Source organism: Poecilia mexicana, unplaced genomic scaffold (genome assembly GCF_051168715.1).
Source record: "Poecilia mexicana isolate PSO_F unplaced genomic scaffold, ASM5116871v1 scaffold_1, whole genome shotgun sequence".
NCBI lineage: Eukaryota > Metazoa > Chordata > Actinopteri > Cyprinodontiformes > Poeciliidae > Poecilia > Poecilia mexicana.
The window spans coordinates 14,513,308-14,536,373 of NW_028263370.1; the positions used below are offsets into that span (position 1 = coordinate 14,513,308).

The 23,066-nt window shown below is 37.9% G+C and overlaps 1 protein-coding gene across 3 annotated transcripts in view; it reads left to right on the plus strand.

Moving 5' to 3' along the window:
- The window catches only part of plppr2b (phospholipid phosphatase related 2b), a 58,864-nt gene extending 40,539 nt beyond the window's left edge, over positions 1-18,325 (plus strand). For 2 of the 3 annotated variants that reach the window (XM_014982149.2, XM_014982122.2), the window contains 5 exons: positions 7,977-8,097; positions 8,665-8,915; positions 11,779-11,955; positions 14,199-14,332; positions 14,529-18,325. In XM_014982149.2, the coding sequence (XP_014837635.1) occupies positions 7,977-8,097; positions 8,665-8,915; positions 11,779-11,955; positions 14,199-14,332; positions 14,529-14,637 (792 nt within the window). In that variant the 3' untranslated portion in view covers positions 14,638-18,325. Of the gene's footprint in view, positions 1-7,976; positions 8,098-8,664; positions 8,916-11,778; positions 11,956-14,198; positions 14,349-14,528 lie in introns of all 3 variants that reach the window. The other variant, XM_014982131.2, reaches the window with a different exon arrangement.
- Positions 18,326-23,066: the final 4,741 nt, after the last annotated feature.

The following is a 23,066-nucleotide window of genomic DNA, read 5'->3' on the forward strand; positions in this document are numbered from 1 at the left end:
GGAAAATTTGGTGTTCAAGTCAATGCTTTGACCTATAGCCACACAGCTGTAGGTCTTTTGGGGTATATCTCTAACAACTTCTCACATCTTGAAACAAAACCTTAAAATTCTTGCCAGGTGGACTTTGACTGGACAGTTTGAACACATTGATCATAATTTCAGGAAAACATAATACTAGGAAACCATAAGATTGTAATTACATTGTTGAATAACTATTAAAATGAGTTAAAGTTTTCTTCCTTTTGTATCTTCACAATGACTTCATCACTGTCCCTGAACGTTCTAGTCTTAGTCAGAAAGATATTTTTTCAGTTCAGCATACATGACTGTAAAAACCTTGCAAGAGGTCAAATGTATTGTTGCTTTATCGAGTTTTAATGCAAGGGCTTACCAATAGTGCAACAAAGTAATGTGGTAATGATTGTGGTCCAGCATGTTGTGCAGTTGTATGTTTCGGGCCTGGTAGAAGATGAACCTCTACACCAGACTGAAGCGTTTTGCAGTTTCTAGCAGATTTTATTTGGTTTAAGTTTAAATGGTACGAGCACTTTTACAAGGCTGCGAACATGATCGTATTTTTTTATTTATTTTTTTTTTTTTTACTTTGTTTACCTGGTTCTCTGTTTGTTCAAATCAATGACTATTTGAAAGTCGGAGACGGGGAGAGCACAGCAGACAGACGAGAATTCAGCAGTAGTAATGCTTATGAGATGGAGCATTGGGAAGAGGGGCAGGGATAATAAGAGATAATCTCAGCTTTACCCCATAGCTGCCAATCAGACTGCACGGAGGAATTAAAGATGAAGACGGCAGGGCACAGAGCCCCATGTTGCTACGCCGGTCCAGCGAGCTGTTCCCACCCTGATAGCCTGTAAGACGCATTCTAACCCATAGATGAGAACCCTAATCCGGCTGTACTCCTGGTGTATTGCGGAAGATTAGCTGGAAGGTCTCCTCCCACACCGATCAAGGATGCCTTCCTTTGTTCCAATGAGGAAAGAAACTTGACTTGTGTGGAGAAACATCGGATCCAGGGCAGAGGACCGATAACGTACAAATGGGACAAAGAAAGGGAGAGACTGAGGAAAGCACAGAGAGGAAACGACAAATAAAATGGGAAGAGATTGGGGTCATACCTCACACCGCAGAGAAAACATTTCTGAGTGTAACAGGATTTCAACCATGTGAAGGGACGGTGGATAGAACCACAGAGAGGCAAGTGAGGACACTTTCTATTTGTATAAAAAAGTGAAAAACAGACGAAAAATAGGAAATCCTTTTGGTAGCCCAGTTTCTCCTCCACAAAGATCAGGGAAAACTGCCCTACAAAGCTCTGAATAAAGGCAGGGTGAAACTGAGAGGAGGAGATGGATAGAGAGAGTGGGTGATGCTGAAGGAGCTACATTGTCATGGTTACCATCAGTAGCATATGAGGTGTGCGTGCGTGCATGCATGCGCGCGTGCGTGCGTGCGTAGCCTTGTCTTTTCTACATTGAAAGAGCTATTTTCCAACAAGTAGTATGCTGTCCTTATGGGACCCAAAGTCCTGTCCCATAGGAAGAGCTGCTGTTTCTGGGTTAGGGGTCAGGTTTAGGACTGAGGTGAGGTTATTTAGGTTAGGTTTAGGGATCAGTACAAAGGACAGGGTTAGGTTATAGAAATGAACAAAAAAATGTATGAAAGTCGATGCAAAGCTCACATGAAGACAAAAAAGGTACATTATCGCTGTGTGTGTCTGTGTGTGCAGCCAAAGTAGAGCACTGGGCTGCCAATGTCAACATGTGCCACGTGATTTGTGCAGAGGCTTCGTATAGATTCAGCATAATCCTCTGCAATCTTCTGTTTCTCTCCAGTTATTATTCATGATGCGTATCAATCCTGACGTCATTATCAGCGAGTGGATTATCGAGACACGCTGCATCAAAGTATATGAATATTGTAGAAATAGCTCCAGCAAACGTCTCCAACATCTGCAGCAATAAAAACTGCAGCTACACTCGCGTTTATTTTCTCACTCCCACATAGGCTTCCATGTTTTATCCCTCTTTTTTTTAACGTTCTGACGTCAAATCTGCTTTTAATGCTGCATCACTTGATGATGATTGCTGGAATTACTCACAGTGCCCGCTGTGTGTATATTATGCTCTTCTAAGACACAGTTGGAGATCTCTGTGTTCCTATCACTGTTTGTTTCTCACTTTATACGCCTTTGCATGCTTGCAGATTTGTCACTTATACAAAGTAATTCTTCACTGAACTTCCAGAATACAGCTGTTAAAAATCGATGCCTATAGAGGTTATTATCACTTACTTGTTGACTTCTCTATTGTCTCGCCAGATTTTTTTGAGGGTGTAAAAGGTTTCTAGCTTAGTTTGATGAGCTCCTGTTTTTTTTTTTTTTCTTTTTGTTTGAGTTTGTTCTTCAGCTTTGTCAGCATAAAATACCCGCAGTGTCTCCTCTCTCAAAGGCGGAGGCACATGCGAGATTGAACTGCCATCCTTTCACAAAAGTAGAAAATAAAAGGGAGCCAATTAGAGCCTCTGGTGCTACCTGTTTCCCTGAATGTCCTCTCAGCTTATATATATGTATATATACTTGCCAGACTTTAGAAGTTGCACTAAAAATGACTCCAGAGCTGCTCCCATTCTCTCCTGTGAAGACACACACACACACACACACATTTGTACCCAGTCTGGAAAGGCTTGTAAAATCAGGAATTAGATTCAAGTATTTTTCAGGTGTTGATGAGTATAGAAAAATAAACTATTTCCACTTCACAGTACAAACATGGCAACCGATTTTCTGAGAGATCAAAACATTGATATGTTGTGCCTGTGACCAGGAAAATCCTCCGAGCTTTTCCTATTGAAACTGTGGGAAAAGCAAGAGAGCAAACAAAACAGCTGAGAACCGACAAAGCATAAATGGGTCACCATCAGTCCGAACTTTGATCTGAAGATGATATACGTTATGTCAAGAAATCTGTTTAAATTCTGACACTTTGCATAAACTTTGAGTCTTTGAAATACGTTTAATATTGACTTTACTAGACTGAAAGAAGGTCAAACAATATTTCTGCCGAAGCGTTTGTGAAAGTAAAAATGTGTCTTTTCAAACCCTTAGGCCTTGACTTGACCCTGTCTCAAAAGCATTGATAGTTCCAAACCTTGAAACCAAACCCTGCATTTATTAAAACTCATTTCTGTTCAATTCAGTGATACATGATTGATTCCAAAGGGAAATTAAATGCTGACATAACTCAAACCATCCAAGTTATGTTTGCATCATTTAAGAGCACAGACTCGACTGGCGTAAAAGTCTACAGGTTTCTTCAGCGCCTATTTGCTACCACATAAAAGATTAATGTATTAAGAGTTTCATTACTGTCACCTTTACTGTTAATATAGTCACTGTTCATGTTTCAGCTGGTTACTATGTAATCACCAGACCGATGTCTCTTAATCCTGGTCCTTGTGTGAAAGGAGGGAAACACCTAAAACATGCAGGGCAGTGATCCCTTAGGGCCAGGACTGAGAAACACTCCACTAGACATGAATAAACACATGAGCACAGTTCTGTCGGTTCTCCTACACTTCACGTCTCTCTGACTTTGACTCCTTTATAAGACATTGGATCCAAGAAACTGTATCCTTACAGAGCTGTTTGAAAATAGATGCATGAAAATTGACAACACGTCAGAGCCTGGGATGGTTGGCGTTTACAATCTCAAAGCCAGGCTGGCAGAAAATTAACAGAAACATCAACACTTGAGCACTAACAGTTACCTAGAAATGTTAGAATACAGGTGCCAGATATTCTGTCGGAAAACGTTGCTTTAAATGAGCCCTTACAAACAAGCAAAAACAAAATCAGAGTTGGGTTTGGCCTCTTTGTGTACTTGCTTGCCACATTTTGTATTTGAATGTTTTCTGCACCTGTGTCTTGCACTCATGCTGGTTTTGCATCCTGGTGCCCTGCAGAGATCACTCTTCAGAAGCATTGTTCCAGCCTTATTTTTTTTTTCTTACAAAACAGAGACTTGGGGAAAACATCCGCCGGCTGATAATAACTAAAGTTGCTTTTGTTTGCTCTGCTTTGACAAAATCCTGAAACCAATTTAGAAAGTACACCATTAGCCTTAGACAACTTAGTGATGTTGTGATAGATTTTTTCCTTTCTAATGCTCAAGTCTGTTACGGTGTTATTTTAGGATTCTAAAAACTACATACAAGTCCAAATAATAAAAAGGAGACTGCTTTCTTTCCTGCACAACAAAGCTTTGCAGAAGCCTTTGTGCACATCTGACACTTTTCAGCTAACCTATAGAAAGTTCTTCCTTGTTTTGTTGTATTTTTTAGAAGAGCTCGTGGTCTTATATGTGTGCGTAGTACCGGTAAAATGTTTGTCATCTTGTAAAAGATGAGGGGGTATTTGTAGTTAACCTCATATCTCATTGAGACCTCATTTCTCCTACTCCTAAAAAGTGAATGGATATTATCATTAGTTAATGCATACTTTCATGTAATTTGTGAAATTAAATGATTTTCTGTTTATTTTACAATGAAATGCAAACTGTGCGAACATATATGCTATCCTGGGCCTTTCTACTGTCCACAGACATCATGACTTTTAGGTTAAATGGCTGCATGATGTTAGAAAACTGTGTGATTGTAATATTTTTGGTAACTACAACAACAGTGATATCAGTTGTGATAAATGCAAAGGTTTAGTGTTTTTGGAGGTTTTTTCTGTGTCAGGTGTGAGACTCCATTCAACAGGCTGAATCTTACATTGCCGTGCAAAGTGTGTGGTATTCGCTCATAAGACTTGGAATATATTAGCCGTGCAATAACACAGTCCTGTGTGATGTTAACATTACACACTCTGACAACGCAGTGATATTTTGCAGCCGCAGTATGGAGTCATTTTCCTTATATACAGACAGTAATAACACTGTGAAGTAGCTTGGAAGAGAATATTTGATCCAGCTGTTTTATCTCTGGCAACCACAAGTTCAGCCAAACTGCCCGCAGCATAATACCACACCACTTCCAGCTTCAAGGATAAGGATGTGAGGCTGAGTCAACCCCCCTGAGCTAATCTTCTTGTAGAAACAAATAAGTCAAATGTGGGAGAGGATAAAATTAAAGCGCTGTCATAACACTGGCTGCTTCCAGCTTATCATACATGGATTTTTCTGCTTAGGTGATGAAGTTTTGCTCTTCCTAGTATCAGTGTTTGCATGGATGCCAGTGTCGTGTGTCTATGTTGTCCTGTGATGTACTGGCAACCTGTCCAGCTCCACCTCTGACCCTGCAAGCTTAAAATGATTTTGACGATTGATGGATAGATGGAAAAATTATTGGATGGTTTAGAGCTACACAATACATTATTTCAAATCACAAAACTCACAAAACTTTCCACGTGTACAGTGTTGTGCGAAAAATATTCATCTAAAAGTCCTGCTAACTGTCCAAAATACACCTCGATCTGGGGGAGGAACACCTCTGCACCAAAATGATACAAAAATAGTTGGACGCCAAAATGATTTTAAGCTTCTTCCACCGCCTGCAGTTCAGCCTCAGACATCTGGTATCGATCTGTCCTTGTGAGTGGTGCATTGAGCTGGTCCAGGTTAAAGCAACACAGCAAGTGTCCACAAGGTTCCAAAGTCAATATCATGTTTTAATTCACATATTGACGTACTGGCGCTGCAAACCGAAGGGGTTCGCTATGATTTAATTTGTTTCTGGTTAAAGTTTTTAGAGGCTTGCTAATACATTGGAAGTCCAGAAGTGTTGGCTTTCTGTACATCCATGGCACATAAGGAAAACATTTAAAATATCTTATATTGTATCCTTCCTGTACGTAAAATATCAAATACAACAACTTCAAGTAGAAGGAACTGTTCATTGTTGAAAAATGCAATAATCCTGGACTGACAGGTCACTTTGATTTTAAATAAGGTGAGCGATTTTAACAAGAATTTATTGTAAATGACACAGCAAAATACAACAATCAACACTTCTAAGGTATGGGAAAATATTTCAATTTGGAGTTAAGCTGAAATAAAGATAGAAGGCTCGAGATAGTTGCTCTGTAGTGGCCCTGTGATCTATCAGTCCCCTACAACGCTGAACCACTGAGACAGATTAGCCTCCTCATTTATCTGAACCCCTGGTGAGAATTTGTAGATTCCAGTGCAGTTGCATGATGTCATTCTGTAAAACTATTATATTAAAAAAGAAACCTTTTTTTTATCAGAAGTACATTTATTTCCCATGTTAATGAGGTCATGCAGAGTGTGATAAAGGAATTGTATTATAATTAATATTAATAATGATACAACACTGATAGCATTCAAATTCTGTCAAGTAAAAAAAAATTGCAAATTCAACAGGTCTTGGTAATGTTTTTTTTTAAGTTTTTGAAATAATGAGGGACCTTGGATAAAAAGGTGAATTGTGCCAGAAAACAAAAACATAAGTAATCAGGCCCTTCAGCAAAATATTCAAAATCTTGGTTATTATACACATAATCAACCTTCCTTTACAGCCATCTTAGTCAAAAGGCGTAAACCCTAAAGAGCATTTATGTGGCGAGTTGAAGAGCAGAAGAGAAAATGAAAGATTGAACCTTGCAAACCTTGTCTAAGATTTATTAAGATGAGATAAGATCATTTATTAGTCTCCCATAGGAGAAATTTGCCTTGGAAGCAGGGACAAGACTGCGGCAATAAGAACAATACAATACAACAATAGACAATGGCCATAAATACATAAAAGTAAAAATACATAAAAGCCCAAATGTTAGGTCGGCAGTACATCCCTATAACCATCTCATTTCCATCTCATTTAATCTTGTGAAATGTTAAAAGAGAGGACTCTTGTGGTGTTCTTGTTCTTTCTGATAGAAACAATTTTGATGTCGCAACCGCAGTAATGCTTTCCAGTTTGCAAAGAAATTATAATGCAGCATTTTCAGGGAAAATGTTGAACTCTTGTGGGACAAGAATCACATTCAGACACATCAAAGTACTGTAAACATCATTAATTTCTCTAACATGCATAATTATCGCCTTACAGTGCTTCTTGTACCTTTAGGGTCACCTCTTAAATACTGAAGACGCCATAACTAACGCTGCGCACGCCCAATAAGCATCAATGAAACTTCCGCTGGCGGCTTTTAGTTCATAACATCGGGGCCAACGTAGCGTTCATCTGTCACACTGAGGGCAAGGAGCCTCGGTGCATTAGCATCATCCCACGCTCCTCGCGCAGAGCCATCCATATTGTATGAGCATGTAACCTACATCCATCCACGCCTCTGTCAGCCGATGTCCCCTGACGAGACAAAATCCATAAGCGTAATGGTGTTCGCGAATGTGTGGCTCGGTGTTTAGTCAGTTTATTCCCCTGTCAGAAGAAATCAAGGTCCTGCTGATTTAGCTTGAAACATTTCATGCTGCTTTTCAAACGGTTGCCAAACGCTATGGGGCGGATATTTAAATGGCTGCTCCGAATGTGTTCAGGCTCTATTAGTAAAACTGTGGCTATGTGGGTGAACTAAAACATTAAACACTTGGGATATTTTATCTGAATTATATAAGCAATGCCTGGTGTCAGTGGACACTGTTATTTGTCAGTGCTATACAATACAGGGAAACCATTGTTTAACGGAGCACCATCAAATTGTGCATTAAAAGTGAAATAAGTAACAGGTCTCCCACTGATTGCAGTGAACGGAAGGTGTTGATGTTGTTAATTCATAAAGGAACAGAAAAGCGGCCACATTGTGGGGGGAAATTTTTTTTTTTAATCACGGCACATCTGAGGGAGAAAAACTCATGAATAATTTTGCTGCGTAACATATTTATCAGGCAGAATATTCATAGAAGCTGATCAGCCCTCAACCATGCTGTCTTAGCTTCTTCTTGCTAAAAGTGTTTGACTCCACTTTGCTTGTTGCGTCCCAGATTCTGATCGGGGAAGTGACGAGCTTCTTTGTGAAGACGGAGGGATCTCAGGAGAAGACCATAGTGACCGCTGACTGCTGTTACTTCAACCCTCTCCTCCGAAGGATCGTACGCTTTCTAGGTCAGTCTCGGTCCCGCTGCTTATGCATTGCCTTCAGTGTGTTTTATTGGGATTTCCTGTAACAGTAACACATACAGTTAAGCCCCTAATTATCTGTTTCCTCGGTAGATTTAGCTTTAAATCTTTTAAGTCTTTTAATTTTGACTGAACGTAATAACATGTTGACGTGGTCCAGCAGAATTTTACATCATAGGAAGATGAAGCAAAAAAGCTGATCAGCAATTATAAGAAGGGTTTGATGTCAATACGGTTTTTACTAATCACTAGTCAATATTATTTAAATAAATATTTTGAAAACCATCCATTGTTTTCATTCATCTTTATAATTATGCACTACTTTGTATTAGTTTATTGCATAGATTCCAATAAAATATATGGACAGTTGCAGAAGTTATGTGACAAAATATGGAAAACGTTAAGCGGTATGAATATGTCTGTGTTGCATTGTATGTAGCACAAAGCAGCAATTTTTTATTATTTTTTTTTACTCTTCAAAGGCTTGTTTCTGATCCTTAGTCTTGCCACGTATCCTCTTATCTTTATTCATTTCCTCTCTTGTTTTCCCAGGTGTCTACTCCTTTGGTCTCTTTGCCACCACCATCTTTGCCAATGCCGGTCAAGTGGTGACAGGAAACCAGACGCCTCACTTCCTGTCCGCCTGCAGACCAAACTATACAGCTCTGGGCTGCCAGTCTCCTCTGCAGTACATCACAGAGAACCGAGCCTGCACAGGAAACCCTTTCCTGGTGGTCTCCGCTCGCAAATCCTTCCCGTCCAAAGATGCAGCGCTCAGCTTTTATTCAGCCATCTACACAGTGGTAAGAAATCAGATGTCAGGGAAATGGTGACGGGGTGTGGGGGGACTCGTAGGCTGGACCGATTTTGAAAATGAAGAATCTTCCTTGAATGTAACACCATAAAGAGGTTTCTTTTTTTATTATTATTCAGCCTTCGCTGTTGAGCAAGTTCATTCTTAACAAGAACTTGTTTTAGATTCAGCTCACAGGTTAAAACTGAATTTTTTCATGTTCACAGTTTACCACCTACAAGGACTGAATTCACATTCAAAATATGAACTAGTTCTTGTTCAATCTAAATATTTCATACGATGCAAAGTTTGAAGGAACATGCAGGTGATGAGATGATTAGTGTGGTTGAACATTCAATTTCATTGCTCTGCTCTCCTCTGCTGTGCTTCCAAACACACCTTGAGACTCCCTGACTACGGGGAGTAGGATCCACACAATAGCAATCAAACATGGGAACCGAAATAAAATATGCAAAATCTGTAGGTTTTTACAGTTAGCACATAAAATTGCACTTTATCCTGTGAAGTTCCTCTGGAGAGTTTTCCTTTAAGAAAGGATTTGGATTTTATATCGAGACTTTGACTAGGTCATTCCAAAATATATCTTTTTTTCTTTTTATATAAAAGACTTGTTGTACTTTTAGAAGCTTTTTCCCTTAATAAATGAAATTATCATTTGCCATGAAAGATTTGCTAGCTGATCTCAGGTATTAAAATGGGATAGAAATAAAGAAAAACAGAAGCAAACTGAAGGGGGCAAATGCCTTTTTTAGCACTCTAGCTAAATTTTCTCCCCAACAGTGTGCTTTGAATCTTTTGTTTATGCCTGAATAAAGAGCTCCTCAATGACAGCAGGGAGAAATGTGTTCAGCTTATGTTTGTAATGTAGAAAAATACAGTCATTCTAAAGTTCTCCAAAACTTCCTTTCAGTAAGTTGCAGCTGCATCACAGATGGATGATTTCTGAGTGGTAGTTCAGATGCGACTGTCAGACAGTTGTTTGTCTGTAAAGTAGATAATAGCCTGATTTTTTTTTTTTTATTGTACTGCATATATTACATGCCAAAGTTCTGAATGGTCCTATTGAATATAGAAAGATTTCCATCAAAGTTCTGCATGCGTTGTGTCATCCTTGGCAGTTAGAAGATGCTCTTCATTTTCCTGGGTAGTTTTACACATTTCCATGAGAATCCTTAGACATATTTTCTTGCCAGTGGGTTTTCAGTTTGCTTTCAGAGGCTGCCAACAGCTCCATAATTACAGAGCTGCACCTCGGCTTCCTCAAAGTCTCTGCCAATCAGAAGAGCTCTGGCTTTTAGGAATGTGATCCTTGTAGAAAAAGCTGGCATAAAATGACAGATTAGCAAAAACGAAAAAGGAGTTAATAAACAGAGGATCAGGAAAACCTTTTCTTTGCAAGTGTGAGTAATGCAGAGCTTCTCGAGTAAAGTCCCAGGTTAAGTTGGTTTTAAGTCTTATTATGCATAATTTTTCTGTTATCGTGTTGAATTTAATTCTGCTGAGGAAGAATACCAGAAAACACTGTTTTTGTCCTGATAAACTATATTTTTGAAGACGTTAAGTTTATCATCTGTTAGGTAAGCATTACTATAGTTTACTGAGTATACAGAATAAAAGGCTCGGTAATGATAATCAGTTATTCCTATAACCAATAAAATATATGTATATCCTTTGCATGTGGCCCGTCAGCAATACTTTATAAATACTAAATGCTCAGACATTAGCAATAACTGATTATTGAAAATACTAAAGAACATCTCAGTAATGTTTGTAACAATTTATATACATTTCCAGAAATTCTTACATTTGAATATTAAAGGTACAGCACAACAAAAGGAAACTCTAATCCAGATCTGTCAGGTGGATTGAAACAAGCACAGTTGATACATTTTTAGGGTAACCTCTGCTGTACAACTACTATGTCATTTATTATTTAACTGAAACTAAGTGTGTGAGAGCCCAGCTCTATTCCTTACTGTTCCCATAAAATTTTACAATGTTAGTAGCAGCCAGTTGCACTCCCTGACCTCATCATCAAGTCTGAATACCTCTATAAAAGCAGCGGTTATTACAACTTGCTGATTTAAGACTTGAAGGAGTGCTTAAAACAAAAAAATTACTGAAAATGTCAGTAATTTTTATTCCACTTTAACATGCCCTGGCCTTTTTCTTAAGGGAGCTCTACCATTCCCATGGCATGTTCTGGGCTTAATGCAGGTTTTTCAATAGGTATACATTTTTCAGTGTCTTCCTTCATGAGAACCAGATCTGTTAAAAAAAAAAAAAAAAAAAAAATCATCCAAAACTTCTGCCCCAGATGCCCAGGTTTTATTTCCCTTTGAGATTAATAAAGAACTGGATTAAATCAAATACGGTGTATATGTATTATCAGTAGTCATCGTAGCCTTATCTTAATGTAACAAACCGAACAGAGCTCATCATCAAAGATAAATCAAAAAACTAGTGGGAGTACGCAAAATGCTGCTCAGCAAATTATTATTGAGGAGGGGAGAGATATTGTAGAGCTTTTTTAAATAAGATATAAATTCTAAAACATGTGTTTTCCCCTTTTACATTGTTTTATTATTTTTTGAGAGAGGCTTGTCTTCTTTCCTATTTGGCAGAATGAAAATGATTTTATATCGGTTTGTGTGAAACCACTCAGCGGCTGTAAAATGACTGCAGATTGCGTCCTCTTGTGGCCGGATCAAGATGCACATCCTGCCGAGTCAGTAAGACTGCGGCACCGTCTGCATCGTCTCAGCCGGATGACTCAAGCACCTAAATCTAAATATAAAAATGTTTTTTTTTTTCTATTCTTACATATTCTTGTGACTACGTTTGTTATACAGATGTATGTGACGTTGATGTTTCGGACCAAAGGAACCCGTCTGATGAAGCCCACCCTGTGCCTGGTGCTGCTGTCTCTGGCGGTGCTGGTCGGCGTGGTGAGAGTGACGGAGCACAGGAACCACTGGAACGACGTCCTGGCCGGTTTTGTCACAGGAGGGGCCATCGCTGCATTCCTGGTGAGGGGGAGCAAAAAGAGAGACGGTTGCAAAAAAAAAGAAAAAGTGTAACATTTCTCCTTAAATTTGACAAGCAATTCAGCTAACCTGTGGATCTGGTTTTTAACACCTTCAAAAATATTAAGTTCTTACTTCAAATGTTGTTGTTGAGAAATTTTGACAGATCTCTTAGGATCCCGCAACAGTTTTCAATTAGGTTCAGGTCTGGGTTTGACTAGGCCATTGCAGCCTTCTTTATCAGACATTCTGTTGTATATTTTTTGATTCAGCCTACATCAAGCCATTCACTATGTCAGTGTTGGGAATGAATAGGAGATTGTTAAAGAGAAAGAGACAAATTTAAAGGTATCACATTGCAAAATCAAATTTCTTGGAAATGATGTTTGATATATAAAGCATTTTTATATCAACTGAAAGCTACTATAGTTAGTTGATTGTGCTTTAAAACTGCATTATGTGCAGTTTTAAAGCACAATTATTATTATTATTATTATTATTATTATTATTATTATTATTATTATTATTATTACTACTACTACCATATCATTGGATAATATTCTGATGCACTTCATATGCGCTACAGGTGGCCATACTCACCGTGGGGTTTTTACCACCGGTGTTGCACCATAAGTCACCCCATGGACAATTTAGTAGGCGTGTTTTTGTCATTGCAGATTTAATTAACACAGTTAAGCATAAATACAGCCACCTGTTGAATGGTTTTCTCCTGTTTTAAGTGTATCTACTTTAATACAGGCCTAATTGAAACTCTACAGTTTGTAGAGAGCAACTTGCTCCTTTGTTTCTTGGTAAAAAAAAAAAAAAAAGCATAACTTTACATAGTGGGTTTGAGGAATCTAATAATCTTGTATAAACAAAAAATATGCTGCACACTAGTTTCAGTTATTTATGTGGCTTAATTTGCACCATTGTTTGTCCAAACTTCTTTTTCAGTCAGGAATAAGAATTTAAAATATGGGAAAAATCAACCGATTTAAGGTGATTATCTTGGAGATGCACCAGTCAGATGTTTGTAATCAGTTTCTAATCAGGTGATATTTATCCTGCCAGTATCAAGTCATTCAAATTTCTCTTTAAGAACTATAAAATAGTTGTTGTTTTTTTCCATGAACTATCATGAATTATTTATATTAGTAGCAGAAGCAACATTAAGTTGTGTTTGAAAGAGAGCAAGCATACAAAACAGAGTGTGACTGACATTTTAAAATGAGAAAAACAAATGATTATAGAGTGTAGCATCTCATATTGGGGATTAATGCAGTTAGTGGAGCTGACATTACTGAAGCGGCAGTCTTTGTCTGACTTCCCTAGAGAATGTAGATCCTTATCCTAACTCCGGGATTTCTTGAAGGCTGTTGACCTTTAAAAATCCAGCATGTTTTGTGGCAGCCAGAGGTTGAAAGGATAAAACAGAACAACTTTTCTGTAATACATGCATCCTTCCTTCTCCTACAACCAAAAGGAACTGCAGACATGGACTGACGTGTTACTGAGAATACAGTTTCCTTTGGAATAGCTTCTTTCACCTTTTGTGTTTCATCATATTTCAGTCTGAAAAAGCATGTAGATACGGTGCATTCAAGATTTTTCAGTGGTATTCAAATTCAGTTAAAGTGAAAATTGTCCAATTCCAGTGGATCTTTTTGTGCATCTTAATGTCTTCCCTTGCAACTTCAAAGTACTTATTTGACTTTCTTAAATATCTGTTTTACCAAATAAAGTTAAAGTTTGATTCAAGAACATTCTTAAATGATTAGTATGGTGTCAGGAAACGTTGATATCTGAGATCTGCCTCTTTTTTTTTTTTTTAATCGATACAGACTTCCTGTTTTGCTTTGATGAGTGACCCACAAATTCTGTCTCTAAAAAGCTTAAGACACATAGTAGTCTTTAATCCAACATAAAATTACAATATTATGCTTTGCAAGATGTGTAACTTACCTGTATTTAATCATTTACTTTAAAGAAAAGTACATGATGCTGGTTGATACATTAATAATTTTGCTCATTTTCAGGTTCTCGGTTATTGATCTGTGGATCTTAGTTTAACATGTTTCAGAACAGAGGTAGTGTGAAGTTGTTCTGATTGATCCCAGCAGAAAGGAGGGATGGGGACATACTTGGAGCTAAACTTTGTCCATTAGAAAGCTGTTGTTGAAAAAGAGAGAATATATATATATATTTTTTAACTTTCTACTCATTTCTTGTCTCCTCTCCATCAGGTGTCCTGCGTGATCAACAATTTCAAACCAACTAAGCTAGCAGTGCCGACTCCGCCTCCCCCGCCACAGCGCCCTGAAGCCCCCATCAGCCTGCCTCTGATCAGCCTGCCCCGCGTGGAGAGTCCACTCGAAAAGTTAAGTGGCTTCCAGGTAAGGGGTGAGGTGTATTAAGAGTATTAAACTGGAATGACTTGAATTCTTGGTTGCCTCTTTGAATCTGATTCCTGAATGGTTTGGATTTTTTTAGCCTCATGTTGACGCTGTAAATTCCCAAATGTTTTAAAAGTTTTCCTAATTTATTTATTTTTTTTCCATCTTTCTCCTTCTTAGGCTCCAGGGCTACCATATTCTGAGATCACATGACCATCAGCCAACCCTGCCCCCCGCCCCGCCCGATGTGCTCCTCCCCTCAAGACGTTGCCTCACCAGCTCAGTCTAGACCTGCCCCGTGAAATCCCCCCGCCCTGCCCCGCCCACCCTGAAGGACGAAAACCTCTGAGGCGAGTCAAATCCACGCAGGTGTGAGGCTTCACTAATCACAGAGGACAAAGCCTGGAGCCAACGGGGAAACAAAGACCTGTCGTCCTCTCCCTGCGATGCTATGTTTTGTCCTTCAAGATGGCCGCCCTTTTCTCTTGGGTGTAAAAGATCCATGAAAAGACTCTTTAAGCCCAGAGCTGTTAAAGCAATACTGTGTCCTGTTTCCTTGCGGTTTTCCACAAAGATTCAACGGTGACTCTAAAGACTGTTGGCTGGCGATGACTTGATATTTCCAATCAAATAGAAACAAAAAACAAACAAAAAAAACTCAGCTGAGCTGAGGGTCACAAGTGGATTTTCCTCAAGATCATTTTTGTTATACTCAGGACAATTAGGGGAAACAGCTGAAAGAAGACCTTTATGTAATAATGCCGGTACCGTTGAGTGACATGGAACAGATTTTAGGTTCTGTACGCAAGGAGAGATGTTGTCGTCGAGCGAAGCACTTTTGTAAATTATAGCACAGATGAACCAGTTTAAAACTCAGTAAACAATGTTGTAACTTTCAGTTTTGATTTTAATTGTGCAACATGATAGAAGAGCGGTTTATACACACTAGGGCTTTGCTTTTGATACCGGTTTTTCTTTTGTTTGTTCGCTCCTGAATCGGATTGTCATCAACTTTTCAAAACTATAACATTAATGTTGCAGTGTGTTTCAGATGTATGTTAGTTTGATGTCCATGCTGTGCAAAATCTCCATGTGGAGTTTTTATTGTTCACTTGAAGTAAAAAGCATTACTCTTTTAGTACTTCCCATAATCGATTAACCAAATTTATGTCTCATGTTTTCTCTATTGATGCACATCTAAATACGTGGCAACAATATGGTACTTCTTACATCTAAAATCAGTTACATTTTTACAAATACATCAAACTGGATTTTAAAGAGAAAAGCTGGCTGCTGTTTGAATTAGGCATGGAGCAGAATAATATTTTCACATTATGATGACCCTGAGTAAAAGCCCCACGGTGTCACAGTATCAAGGTATTTAAATGAGTTTAAGAAACGTGCAATATGATCTAATTGCTTCTATTTAAACTATAGGGTTTCTGCAGGGTTTTTAAAATGTAAATTTAACCCATATTTTAAAAAAAAATACACTGACTTGAAATTAATATGATATGATATTAACAAAGACCATAAATTTTACTATTTGTACTGTCAGTACATACTTGGGCTTTTGGTTACATAAAACAAAACATGATACAACATTTAAAATACAAAATAAGTAGAGAAAAACAGAAGTTATTCAAGCCTGTCAGATGCAAGTCAGAAATAATCTTACTGACTTACACCTTCAAGAATCTGAATTAATGAGCTTCAACAACATTTAATTTCCTTTTGGGATTAATAAAGTATTTTTGAATTTGAAGGAAAGAAATCTGATAATTAAGCCTACATCAAGATTTTCCACTCGAGGCCTCACATTCCACTATTCACGTCTTAAATTTCTACATTTGTTCCTTCATTGCTTCATCTGTGAAATTTTTTTTTTTGTTATTTTGTTTGTTTTACTAATGTATTGGCAGCACTGATTTGTTCTGTTTGGTGGCTGAGGAATTTAGCGAAATGGAGGACAGCCAACAGCTCTGTAGGAATGAATTATCACCAAACCCTCCAACTAAATCAAATTTTGCTCTGTAATTTTCTACATTTTAATTTGCTTAGGCAACTAAAATTAAATAGTTCTAGCTGCCTTACCTACTGCCAGCTCCTCTGTCATGAATAGGTGTTTGCTTAACAAGGTTTGGCTTAAAAACTGTTTTTGATCGTTGGCCAAAGCCTGCCAGCTACCGTTGACAAAAAGCTTTCTGTGTACTGAGTAAGAAGGAATGATGAAGCGAAGTAACATACATGCCAAAGTAAAACAAGAATGAAAAAAACTCAAATTTAAGTTATTTTTCACTTGCATTGTAAGGTGAGCAGAATTCCTGTCATTATAAATAAGTGATTCAGATGGACCGACCTTGCATAATAATCCTTAGTAATCTTAAAAATGTTTTAAATAATGTTAAATTTGAGTGTCTGAAAATTGTTCGTAAATAGAAAACTAACGATTATACCTGCTGCTGCTAAAATGATAACACTGATATTATTTTGGCTAAGATATTTATTGCCTTTCTTGTTTCATTCAAGAGGTTTAATCCCTTACTACCTGAATTTACTTGTAATTATGTAAAAAGAAAATGATGTTTGTTTTATTTTTGATACAGGTGCTAAATAAATAACAGGTTTTTTTAATTGAATAAACCACATAGAGTAGATTCAAATGTAGCTATTTGATATCTAAATTATCAAAATTAAGCTCAACTGATTATAACTCTAGTCACTAGATGGCAGATGTGTCAGAGTAGAAGTAGTAGAAGAAGAAACAAAACGGCAAAGCTTCTTTTGAAGAAATACAGGGTGAATAAATCAGCAGTTTTCCCACTAAGGACATTTTGTCTCTCAAACACTATGTTGATATTCTGGCAAAACTCCATAACTGTCTGTATTTCATTCTACCAAAAATATTTCCAGCTAAATTTCTCTTTTATTCCTTGGAGAGTGAATGCAGCATGTTGTTAGGCGCAGTGCATCACTTCTGTGGCTCAGAATAATACATTTCTAGTCACTCAAGCACTTTATTTGGCATCTCATAAAAAATAAAAATAAAAAAAAAACCTTCAAGACATGAAAGAGCCATGACAGAAACATTTGACAATTTGAACATTTTTTTTTTAACCCTTGCAATACCTTGATACCTGTGAGCAGGCCATGCCTAATTTGACTGAATCTATCTGGTCCAGTCATTCAAAGGCTTCTCTCCAACATGTTTTCCACACACCGACTGAGTTTATTGGCGGCATTGAGACCTCTGACTTTGGTAGAGTATTGTACAGTGCTTAGGTTTCTTCAAAACATATGATGTTATCATCCAGTTTGTATGGTTTTGATAATGTGAAGCTACCTGAAACGTTCTTGCGGCATGGCGGACGGCTGTAAAGCAGGACTGTAGCTCAGTGGAGAAGAGTTTAAAATCAAGCCAGCCTGCAGTCGATGCGTAATATGGCTCACAGCTGGCTCAGCTCTGCTCAGTTTAAAAGGAAACTGCAGGTTCTTAAAGGAAGAAGAAAGTGTGTTATATACAAAATACGTCCTAATGGGTTTCTTATGTGTGTGTGTGTGTGTGCTTGCTGTGCGTGTGTGTGTGTTTGGACTTATTTAGATCTGCGTGTGTGTCTGTGTGTGTGCGTATTTATAATGAGCACATTGTAAGGCAGCACAACTGTTAATTTGGCAGCCTGTTTTTCTTAAGTTAAACTGTCAAAAGTAGCTGCTATAATTACACACTCACATTCGTTTGTAACTGCAGGCCTCTGAAGGACCCCTGCCAAGGCGTCCTATCAATGCCGGTTAAAGCAGAAGGTGCTCATTATAGCTTTGAGATTACCTACAGTATTGTAAGTCTGTTTTTATTTTCTTCTTCTTTTTTTTAAGAAAAAAAAAGTGACTACACCCCACCTCTGGCGAGATAACGTTATTTTCATGTTAAAGTCTCTGTTTTGTATTTATTTACCAAAATAAACTGCAATTACCACTTAGTGAAGTAAGATTCTTTTATACAGACGCAGATTTGACGTTTTACCACGTTTTACGGCTCCAGCAAGAGCCTTAAAACATTAAATGTAAATTCACAGTGCCTTGCAAGAGTATTTGCATTCTCTGACATCTTGGCTGCCGTTTATTGTGGTAAACCAACCCAAAGCGATATGCAATTGTGAATTCAAAGACAAATTATGTATGGTTTTAATTTTTTATTTTACAAATAAAAATCTGAAAAGTGCAGCATCCATTTGCACATGGCCCTACAGAGTCAATACTTTGTAGAGCCACATTATTCCTTCTGTCGAGGTGCAAATCATTTAGGGATATCTCTGCCAGATTTGCACATCTATAGGCTGACATTTTTGCTCCCCATATTATTTCTGGATACTGGATTGAACTGTTATTTTTTTTTTAGATGTTCAAAGCATGAGATGTTGTTTTAAAGCCTAACTATGTTTTGAACTTCTCAGCAATAGTCTGTTGTGTTCCTCAGTCTTCTCTTCGCGATGCTTCTTGTTCACTTATGTTCTCTAACAAACCTCTAAAGGCCGTCACAGCACACCTTTGTTTAACATGACATAAAATCGCAAACAGATGGACTCGGTCGACAAAGGCAGTTTGATTGCATCAGAGTTCACAAATGGACACCATACTTTTCAGATTCATAATTATGCACTACTTGCTGCCAATCTAAAATCCTACTAAAAGCTCTGGCTGTAATGTATTAAAATGTGCTATGGATATTTTTGCAAGGCGCTGTAAATGCATTTCTACTATTTATGCAGCTGTTGCTATTATAGATCACTTACCTTTTACAGACTCCTATGCATTGCTTTTTTCTGTTTTCACACTACTGCTGATGAAAGCATCGAGGTTACTGTGGCTTTCATTGCCTGGCCCAAGGAGAATAAGTAAACCAGAGAAGTGAGAGATCAAACCACGGAGCTTCCATTTGGCAGAGAAAACCCTCCTCATCTTGTGCCACAGCCACTCAAATCTCCATTTCCATGTGACATCAACAATAAGTCTGTGTTATTTAGGAGTCTCGGTAAGAACTAAAGTGGAAATATTTTTTGTTGTTGTTGTTGCATTGCATGTCACATGAAAATGTCGATGCTGCACTGCCCTAATTTCACACAGTTTAGCATAAACGCCACAATAAATATCATTTTTCATTTGACTTCTTGTTATTCCTCACGATTGTGCACACAAAGAATGTCCCACAGGACATTAGTCTTTCAACATCAGTCAAAAAAAGGGAGATTAGATTGCAATCCCTTTTAACTTCTCTAAACAAATACAATTTCACGCTGTTCTTGCCTCTGATTGTCTGAGCTTTGATTCGGGCTGCCATAAAAGAAAGATTTCCCCTCTCGTTGCTGTGATCTTGATCAAATGTTTCCTTACTCCGTGTTCTGAAAATAACACATGCGGGTTGGCAGCTTGCAGAAATGATAGAATACCAATACGGTTCAGGTCAGAAGTTTACATACAGCCGCTATTGGCATGAAGGTCAGATTGTATAATGATTTATTTAAACTGTTCTTATCCCAGTGTAGATGACAAACAACTTTGATGATTTTGTGGATTTTCCCTGATCAAGACATACATGCTCCACTGTATGCACACACCTCATCTAATTGGCATTATTAATTATTATTTGAACATAAATGCTCACACAATGATGGACAATTTTACATTCTGATAAAAAAAATCTGACCCTGAGATTGTCAAAATATATTATGTGTGATGGATCAAATATAATCAAATAGATTTACACTGAAAAGTTACTTTTTTGATCGCAAGAATAAATATGTTTTCAGAATCCTCTCATTCCTTAGAAGTGTGCAATTTAGGTTACATGACAAAGAGAATTTACCCCTCAGATATAAAGACTTTTTAAAGATTTAAAACTTTTTAAAAGACTATCTCATTGAATCAGACTGAATATTAATACATTAATATAAATAAGTACCTTATGAATTGGCGTAGTTAATAATACACCTTTGGTGAGGCCTCTCATTCCACTTCCATTTTTTTTAAATTGTTGGTTTCCTGCCACAGATCTCTCTTCTTAAATGCTCAATATCATTAAGGTCAGACCTTTATATTCCAATCACATTAAAACTGAAAATGTGTGCTCCTTAAATCTTCACTAAAACGCCTGCTCATAAATATCCTAATTGTTGCAGTAGGCCACCATGAGCACAGGGTGGTGCTGTTTAACTGTGCTTAATAATAAGAAGGCTTTCAGGGGAAAAAATAAAAAAATAAAAATAATCACTAGGTTGAAAGCTTCTCGTAATAAACAACAAATTAGGACGCTAAAATGTGAAGAATCCCAAATCTGTGTATCTATTCTCAGTGAGGCCTCTGGTGGACCATAACAGACATTAGTCATCAATCTAATGAAGCAATTTAATGGCAGACACAGAAAATTTCTCTCTTTGTCAGTCTGTCTCACAACTGCCCCGATCTTGTCCCGCCTCCTCTTTGTGTTCCTCTGAATTTGTGGTTGTCAGTCTTGTTAACGACAAGACATATGTACACACACACACAAACACACACGCTCAGACAAGAACTCTCTGGACTCTCGACAACATTATCTTTTCCGGAAATTGCTTCTCAAGCACAGCCAGAGCCCCATTAGAAAAGAAGAGCTCTATGCTGTAACCTTTTTAAAAAGCCATTAGTGATGCACCTGCCTCTCTCTCTGTCTCTCCGTTCCTGTTTGTGTGTCCTATTTGTCTCTCTTGTTAACACTGACACGCACACACACGCATACACACACATTTTCTTTTTTTCTATCCTGATTGCCAGCATCCTCATTCCCAATCCTATAAACTAACTGCTGAGCCTAATAAACACATTTCCACTCCAATTAGAGTATAAATCTTTCACATCTTTGGGTTCCACCTCAGAGTGCAAACCACTCAATTTAATTATTTGCGTGTGTTATTCTAATGCCTCGTGATTTTTAGGTCCCCTGTTTGGGACATAAATAATCCTCCGTCTCTAAGATTAAATCAACAAAATAATTCATAACTTGCCAAGTCACCAAAGTCAACGGGCAGCACTTCATCCTTAATGAAGAAGAAATTTAGTATGTATTTAATTGATGTAATAACATTTAATGTCAAGTGTCTTGGAAAACATGCTAAAGGCATATTGTTTCAAGAAAACAACGAAGGTGCTCCTTTGCTTACTAAGAGAAGGATCTTAAAGGTTGGTTCTTTATTTTTAATTGAGGTTCTGGGAAGTAATTGTCAGTAATTGTTTTGCTGTAGATGTCATATAGTTTGTGGAAAAGTCAGACAGAAACCCTCATTTAGGCTGATTTTAATAATGTACAACAATTCAAATTGAAAATGACATCTATAGATTTGCATTGTAGTGAATTACAATATTATTGAAAAGTTCATTTATTTCCTTCATCAAGTTCTGCAGAGGCCTGCTAACGAGCCATCATTTGATTCAGGTGTGTTGAACCAGAGAAGGAGCTAAGCCATGCAGGGCCTGCAGACTGAACACCCCTGCCTTATAGATTATTTACACCCAGACTGATTTTTTTTTAAAAGCGTTTAATTCTGTTAAATATTATGTTTTTAGACTTGCAGATTGCATCAAACCAAAATTAATTAATAATACAGAACTGAGGACTTATTCAGGACTTATTCAATACTTGAAAGGCTACACGCCGGGTGTGTCCGGCAGGATTCACCCTGGATTTATTCGTGATAACAGGATTTCCTCTGTTTGGAGCTTGCGGATACCTGGGTCATCGACAAATCTGTGACGGACTTGGCCGAACTGGCGAACACTCGGACTGTTGTTGTGGACAGAGACACAAGTTGGATGCGAGTCTTGCTGAGACTCGCAGCCCAGCTGAGGACTCTAAAACTCACTAATGGGATGGAATCGATTTTGGAGAAGTTGCTGGTTTCGGTTCAGTAGAACTACCAAACTAATCTGGATAATTGGGAACTGAGATGTATCGGAGAGACTTTAGGGAAGATTGAAATGTATAATCTACCTGACCCAAGACATTCTGTATCTGAATTGGCTTTCCTGTATTGCCTTGGAAAGGCTGCATATTTCCAATCTTCTTGAAGATATGTAAACATAACGCTCCTTCCTACCTCGCCCCTTCCTGTTATCCATGCAGCTGTGGAGCTGAGCGCTCCCAAGGACATTCCTCGATAACAACATCTTGTCGGACTTCTGCCGGGAGGCTGAGCAACGTGGTTTCAAGGCCCTGTGATGTCACCGCCTTCATTCATATCTTTGTTTTGCCCTTTGTTTTGTCTGTATGTTGCCATGTGCCCTAATGTGTCCTTTCCTCTTTTTTTATTTTATTTTGTTAGAAACTGTGGAGTACTCACTTTTAACTCAGAAGATTCTAGTTTATTAGTCACTCTTTAGCTTATTGTTTAGAAACTGTAGAGTACTCACTATTTAGATGCAGAGAGACTCCTATTATTGCAACCCACAAGAGGAATTAGAACAAACTTAGAATCCAGAAAAATTCTTCCAGAACAGGAACATTTAGTTTTTATTACTACTTAGTGAGCGTGGAGTACCCATTACTTTTACAAATTTAGAGCATACTTAGAAAGTCCAGAGAATACTTACTTAGACTTAACTAGCAACCCAGAACAGGGATTAGAACAAACTTGGAATCCAGAAAAACTACCTTAGGAACTGCGTTTTAGACTAATATTCTTCCAAACCAGAAAA